This window comes from Belonocnema kinseyi, chromosome 3 (genome assembly GCF_010883055.1).
Source record: "Belonocnema kinseyi isolate 2016_QV_RU_SX_M_011 chromosome 3, B_treatae_v1, whole genome shotgun sequence".
In the NCBI taxonomy this organism is placed as follows: Eukaryota; Metazoa; Arthropoda; class Insecta; order Hymenoptera; family Cynipidae; genus Belonocnema; species Belonocnema kinseyi.
In genome coordinates, this window is record NC_046659.1 from 150,183,034 (window position 1) to 150,191,026 (window position 7,993).

The 7,993-nt window shown below is 39.6% G+C and overlaps 1 protein-coding gene across 1 annotated transcript; it reads right to left on the reverse strand.

Annotated features, from left to right (window-relative positions):
- Positions 1-3,959: 3,959 nt before the first annotated feature.
- LOC117170062 lies at positions 3,960-4,445 on the reverse strand. The gene has a single exon (XM_033356583.1). The coding sequence runs from the start codon at positions 4,443-4,445 to the stop codon at positions 3,960-3,962; it is 486 nt and encodes a 161-aa protein (XP_033212474.1).
- Between the last annotated feature and the right edge of the window lie 3,548 nt (positions 4,446-7,993).

Here is a 7,993-nt window from a genome sequence, read left to right on the forward strand (position 1 = left end):
CAGGACGCCGGTGTCTTCGGTGAGCTTTCTCACACATCTCCAATCCAAATTGGATTCGACGTCCTCGATATTAAGGGGAACAATTGAAATTGATCATATTTCTAATCACTTATTTCGTTTTAGGGTGAAGCAAGGATTGCGATCAATTGTTATTTAGATAAATAAACTATGTGTATATGCACCTATGTGCAAGTAAGTTAGTTAAGTTAATTTTGACAGTGTTAGGTTTCTTCACCTCGTCCCAATCAAATACTGGCAGATATTTGTTGATTTCTGTATGGCTAATTTGTTTGTTAATAATGTTTAATATACGAGTACAATAGCCTCTTGTCTGTAGTTCAATTAGTTGTATTGGGCTTCTATATGTCTTTAATATCAGGACATCGAAATTACTAGCTTCATAGACAAAGAGGAGCATGGTTTAGATTTCTTAGCACAGGTGGCTCAAATCCGCCTCGGTAATAAGAATTGATTAATTGGTCCATTGAGGATGGTAGCTGGGATTACTATTGATTATCTTCTTTTCGAGTCTTATTGAATCGGGTAAATATTTTTAATTTCGATATTTTGGGGAATTTTATGAGTTCCTTACTCTCTGGTAAAATTGGATTCATCAATAATTAATATTGTTAATCACCATTTTATAGTCACATGTGGACTCAAGAGAATTACGTGAGTATGAAGTAGGTGGAGGTTCAATATATATTTTTCATATATTTCAGGCAACTGTTCTGACTAGTTTGTTGAATAAATTAGGGTTGATAACTATTCCTGATTTATAATAATTATAATTATTATTATTGTTAATATTAAGCGCTTTGTGACTGAGGTCAGCGCGCACGTATCAGCACCGCAGGAAAAATTGGAAGTCGTTCAGGAAGGAGGCGTGATTGCTGTCCGCCTGGCCAAGTCCAAATGCATTGAAGGTTGGTAGAGGTTTATTGTGGTACCTTTTACTGGTTCCAATCCAGCTAATGACACCCGAGAGTTTCGCAGTGTACATACATACACTATAGGTTCTGTATGGCCAGTAGACCTAACAGCCCCCTTCTCTTGCTGAAAATTACTGGACTCAGGAGCATGACTGTTGATGCCGCTTTCCACCGCCTTCTGCAAGACTGCTGTGGCGGCTTGGATTTCAGCGGCGTTATTCGTTTGTCTCCCGATAGCGGGTCGGGAAATATTCCACGGATGATCTTCCCCAAACCATACGCCTATACCGCCCTTCGGTTCTCCGCTCTCGTTATAAGCACACGCTCCGTCTACATATACGTCCGTAGTTTTATTGCACAAACATGGGAAAAAAAGAGTTGAGTAGAGCTGGGGGTGCACTTTGGAGTGGATAATCTTCTTTGGGCATTCGTAAGCAGGGATCCATACAAGGGAGGAGACTGTGCTTCTTCCGGTATACCGGGGGATCTGACTCGCTATATTCTTCACTTTCGGAAGACTCTTCATTTGCTGATGACGATTATGAGGTATATGCGAGGGTCTTGAGACTTTTCGCTCTTCTTTTTCTTTCCTTATTCCTAGTTGCTATTCCGCTTTGGTTAATATTCTTAGTTTTTAAATAAGGAGGCGGCGCGGGAACAGTACTTGATATCAATGGTCGTGAATACCTTCTTACTAAGCTCTGAGGATGCGCGGCGTTCGGCTTCGAAATGGATGGCTTGCATCTGGAGCTAGTTACTGTTGGCATTTGTTCCGTGGGGGTAGCTGTTGGTTCTTCTGATGGTTGCTGGTCTCCAGGTCGAGAGGGTCGAGTGGGTCGATCCTCCTTTCCTGGTTTCACGGTATTCTTTTCAGGATTCTTACCTTTCTTAATACTGTCCTTAATCGAGTACGGTTTTACTGGCAAGGCCCTGTAGGTGGTCATGTCGGCAGATATAATTTCAACGCTATCTCTTCCATCGTCCTTGTTGGGTTTGCTTGGAAGTGTTGAATGATTGGAAGCGTTTTGTTTTGGGAACTTAATTCGTTTAGTTTGCGTAGAAGCGGAGTCATCAGACTCAGTGAAGTAATCAGTTTCTGTTGACAATTCTCCCTTGTTGAGTCCAATGGGATTTTCAGATAGGGCCTCTACTCCCTTGTGTAACTTTCCTTTCTTATATTCAAAGACATATTGGTAATCGTTTAGTCTGTGGCGGCAGCGAAGCAACCTTGGACAAGGATTATCTATATATGTCATCCAATGGATGGGTTCGTGGTCGCACGCCAAAATGAACTCACGTCCATACAAGTATGGACGGAAATTCATTATGTCATATACAAATGCTCAAAATTCCTTTTCGGACCTAAAGTAACGTTGTTCAGTGGGACCCATAATTTTTTAATAATATGCGATTGGCATATCCATAAAGTCCTTTTCTTGCGCCAAGACGACTCCTACTGCATATTCTGAAGCGTCGATTGCCTTTCGCAAATCTGCTAATGTTTTTGAATGGTCTGTTCGCCTTGCAGGTTCTGGGCCTAGAAAAGTCCTTTATCGCGGCAATTTTCTCCGGGTTAGGTCTCACTCCTTCACTGCTGATGATGTTCCCTAAATATGCGATTTCGGTGCGGAGAAAATTGCATTTGTCTGGCTGTAACTTGAGGTTCGCTTCTCTCAGGCGTTTGAAGAGTCTCCGAACCTTTTCATCGTGTTCCTCTAGGGTTTCCGAATAGATTACGATGTGGTCCAGGTGTACAAAGGCTTTCGTACCGAGCATCCCCTTCGAGATATTGTCCATAAGGCGTTGGAAGGTTGCGGGGACATTTTTTATATCCATGGGCATTCGTAAGTACTCGAAATGTTCTCTCCGAGTGGAAAATGCGGTCTTGGCCCTATCATCTGGATGTGTTTCTACTTGATGGTATCCACTTACCAGGTCAAATACTGTCCGAGGCGTCCATTTTTTTGGGGGACGATCATCAGTGGCGCATTGTATGGTGATTGTGACAAACGGATGAAACCACTTTTGAGCTGTTTTTCGATTTGAATGTCAATTTGATCCAATGCATCTATGGGATGGCGATACGGTTTTCTCGATATCAGTGCATCGTCTATACGCTATTCAACGAAAGAACAAAATCGGCCAAGCAGGATTTTTCTTAAGGGAGGCGTCGACAAATTTTTTTCGTTCTTTCAGCAGCCAATCGCTGTTAAAGGACACCACAATTTTTTTGAGTATGCTGACCCAAATGCTTTTCCAAACGATTTATGTCCTCACTAAAGGCCACTACGCAAGTGCCGTTGTGCTCTAATCTGTTGGCGGAGATCCTTGACAGCAGGGTGCTTTGTACCTAAGAAGAATAAAAATACAAAATGTAAAAAACTTTAATGTTGCAATTATTAATTTAAAAATATTTCATTCGAAACCTATGATTTTTTGCGATTCCAACGATATGTTATTTGCGTTAAAATGTTGAAAATAACAAGGCGCTTTTTTCTGTGGTTTCCCCAGTAGGACTAATCCACTATATCATAATTTCAGTCACTGTCAAGTTCCCTCACACTGTTGCTATCACTGTCACTGTCATTGTCAGAACTGCTTTCTCCAACTTTGATGATAAGTGGAGGATTCACGTCTATCATGACATCTACTTGATCCCCTATGTGCCAAAATATGTCCTCTTCCTTCACTGCGTGCTCAACAAACTTCCTCCAGTTCTCTGCTGTAACAAGTTCAATTCCCTGTCGAAGAAGTTGCAGAACGTCACTCATTTTCAAGGTCGAATTGTTTGATTTGACATATCCCTTTACCATAGACCACACCATTTCAATGGGACTCAGTTCACAATGGTAAGGAGGTAAGAGCAAAACAATCTTACCGTTACTTTCCGCGAGTGTGTCAAGGACATATTTGTCATGCTTCTCTCCAACCTATTCCACTATGCCCAGTAATTGCCCTTTAACCATTGGCGTCTCGGAACTCGTACCCGTTTTCCTGCAGCCAGTTTTGAATGTCATTTTTCTTTCATTAACTGCTGGGGACTTTTTCCTCCTTCACAGAATGGTAAGAAGCATTACCCATCACAATGACGCAGTTATCGTGTAATTTTCCTAAAATTGCGTTGAACCATTCTCTGAAAGTGTCCCCATTCATTTCGTCTTGATAATCAGAAGAATTCTTCTTCGATTCAAAACAAAGGAGACCGCCTTCCACAAAGCCTTCCTGACTACCTATGTGTAGAACGATTAACCTTTTTCCTTTCCCGCTTGGATTGGCAGGTCCCGTGGTCAATCCTCTGATGTAAGCATCTCGTCCAGATTTTATTATTTCATCATGCCAGGCCTTAACTCTAACGTCACCTGCGTTAACCCACGTTTCGTCCAAAAAATAAATGGTTCTGCCTTCTCCGCGGTATTTGCGAATATCCTCTAAATATTTTAAGCGCCAAGCGAATAGATCATCGCGTTCAATCAAATAACTATTTCTCTTACGCTTTACGTACGTAAAATTCATTTTTTAAGCAGTGTGTGTAATGTAGTGCGCCCAATTGGATGTATTTCGTCGATGGCCTTAATTCTTTCCATTAACTTATCCAAGGTTGGCAGCACGCCTTCACGAAAAAAATCGTGCACAGTTTTTCGTACAACCTTCTTCTGAAGTTCTTCAAATTTATGGTCAACCCTGAACCTCAATTTTTTCCTGTTTGAAGACATAACTTCACGCGAATTTAAATATTCCACGATTGCGTTTCTAATAGTTCCAAATCCAAATCCAGTGGTAGTCGCAATTTTTTCAACGACACTCTTCTGCAAGATTTTCGGGTTCTCACTTTTCAATTTTTTGTACATATTAATGAAAATTTCCTTCTGACTACTCAGCACGAACTGCAAAAACGTATGATTTGTAAAAAGAGAGTAACATAAATGAAAAAATGAAATTACCTTAAGTTTATTTATTCAAAAATTACACTGTATCCTTATTAATCCGTAATTTTTGGGTGCAATATAGATTTTTAAAGTGGCAGTTTAACTATGCTTTTTTGTAAAATATTTATGTTTTTTATATTAATTTTCATTTATATTTATTTTTCAATTTTTGCTCTATTGTGTAATGGGATGCTTAAATTGAACGTCATGGGTTACAATAAATTTTTGCATTTGGCAGCAAGTATAAATAAGTTAATTTCAGTTGATCGGGCGGTAATTATGAATATGTCAGTAAATGCAAATTTCTTTAAACTTACCTTTCCTCTTTTATTTCTATGGACTGGTGATAACTGCATTGCATTTTTATCCATGGCGAAACTCACATACACATGCGTTAGAAAAATCAGTGAAAAAATCATACACTTCCTGAATACGCTAATTCCTACGAGCACCAAAAATGACAACGCAAGGTATTCAAACAGAAAGATTTAGTGTTAGCCTGTGCGCACTAAGCTTTCAATACTGACTGCATAGTACCTGACCATTGCACATGCTAAACTGCAAATTTTAATCTCTGATCATAAAATGTCGGGTGCAAATGTGGTGAAAAGATTATCAAGAATTTTACTTCCATGAATTAATCTTTTGAGCCCTCATGGTGTAAATGGAAGAGTTTCGAATGCTGTCTTAAATGCTCTTTCCTTAAGCCTATTTTCTTAAGACAATCTCCAGGGATAATGGCCATTAGACAATAGAATACGGCGAAACATTTAAACTACCAAATTGCAAACTTTTAGCCCCAAGATTGGAATGGACACGTTTCGTCGATTATTCTTCTTATTTAAAAAGTCCCTTTGGAATAATTTAATTTTTCCATCACAAATTATTCATTGCCCTTTTCTACTGTTTCAAGCTTTTGAAAATGTTGACTTTTTTATACTTCGTTTACAAATCTTTCTTTCATTTATTTATCAATTACTTATATTCTTCATTGATTTCATTCTCCATTATTTCCTTATTTCACATACTTATTTCATTAGATTTCCTATTATTTAATTATTTTCATCTTATATTCAGTTATTTCTTTCTTTATTCATTATAATTGCTTCACATGCAAAACTTTAATGTACGATTTTTCGCAAGAAGTAATATTTATAATGAGTCTGTACCATTTCTCAGTTCCGAACATTCCAATTTCTAAACGCAAGCATATTTTATTCCTTTGCTATTATCTCACAATTACATATCAGTAGGACGGACAAAACAGTTCGTCAACTGAAATGAGAAACGAGACGAGCGGGGTTGTGCGTGGCAGTTATAATGGGCCATAAATATTATGGGACTTTTCAGCGGAGAAGTTGACGCCCACGATTCCCCTTCCTTCACTAGCTGCGCGCCGAGAACGAGATTTCGTCATTTCAGAATTTCGTTTTCTCGTTGAACAGGGTATTGTGTCGGAATTCGATACTGGATCCTATTCGTGATATTCAACATTTCTCCAGGGATATTGAATACGTCGATGAAGTCATTGATCCAACCTTGTATGAGTTTTTTCTCTTATCATTAAGATGATCGATGTGCAGGTCTTCAGCAATACGTTCGCTCCGAGGTTTACTTGGCTCCGACGGTCCATTGTCTGGGAAATAATCAGTATATGAACTGGAGGACTTTTCTCCAGGGACTCACAGTAATCAAAAGAAATTATCTCCTATGGTTGTAGAGTCATCTCAACTTCTTCTTTAGTGGTGTTATAGGCGTAAGCGTAGCAGACACAATCTGCTCTCTGGGGAGGTATCCCTCCGTTAGTTCTTGATTTGCCACTAGTATTTCCACTGGCTATTTAGTCCGGACCCCGATTTTTAGGATCCGGATGTAGGCATCCAAGCCGCAGTCTGTTACCGGCTAGATCATTATTTTCGTGTCATCGGCTGGTGACGCGTATTTCTTATCTAAAGAGTGCTTCGCCCAACTAAGCAATCCCAAGGTACGGTCATAGTTGTCACTGACAATCTCCGCTTGCTTCATTCGCAAATTCACTATTGACTCGAAGTAACACTAATACTTTTTCGTAGGAGCAAACTGTTTCTTTAGATGGGTAATTAGATCTTGTTTTTTAATAAAGGTTTCATCCCTCACACTTTCCCTGGCAATCCCTTTTAATTTACTGAGGACTACCTTCACAAAAGAGGGTTTGGAAGTTTCATTTACGTAGACCGAACCGTTGGCTACATTTTGAATAAAGTCTTTGAGGGGGAGGGGGGATTTTTACCGTCGAAAGTGGGGATATGGAAGATGCATTATTGTAGAGTCATCCCTTCCAATGCGGAAGCCATAATCGCACTCATGTCCATGGCTGGTGATCTGGTGTTTTGAATAGTTATATTGGGGGTTGCACCGCCAAAGCGAGAGGTACTTTGATTTTGGTTGGGATTTGAACTCGTCTTGTCGTTTGGCATTATTTATCTTTTTGTTAAAGCGAGCTTTACACAGGGTAGCCGTGATGAGTTCTCAGTCAATCTTCAAGTAAACAATTTTGACATGGTAAGGTCACCTTACTTTATTGCCGCAATCTCTAGATTCCTCGTTCTCTTTCTCGTATTTCTACACGGAGATCATAAAGAGGTCTTGATAGGGCCAAGTTTCAACAAGTAGAGGTGTGGTAGGGGACTTTTAGAAAAGTGAGTGTCTTCAACAAAAATAACACCGTTTCACCTTACTCCATCAATACCACCTCTATTTCTGGTCTTTCCTCGGAGTCGTTTGTAACTATTACGGTTTCAGTTGCTTGGTTTTGCTTAATAGGAGTTCGTTTCCTCTTTTTGTAGGTTTTTTAGGGAAATTTTCACGAGGGGTTTCTTTTCGTTAGGCATCAAGGTGTTAGGGAGAACTCGAAATGCTGCATTGCCTGCTCAAGGTAGCACGAGAGAGTTGCCAACGATTTTTGAGTAATAGCTTCTATTATTCAAAGATCTTGCTTCCTATAATTTTGCAAAGAAAAACACGAATGCTCAAACGCTACGTTAGATGTTCCTTTCGCTGGGGCATTCAATTTTGCATTTGAGTTTTACTGAAAAGCAAAAGAGTGTGACTTCGGTTTTTCTTCAGGGAGTGGTTTGGTTAAGAGTTGGGATGAGA

Excerpts from the sequence above, each read along its gene's own strand:
- LOC117170062 (XM_033356583.1), bottom strand. The coding sequence starts at position 4,445 with ATGAATTTTACGTACGTAAAGCGTAAGAGAAATAGTTATTTGATTGAA.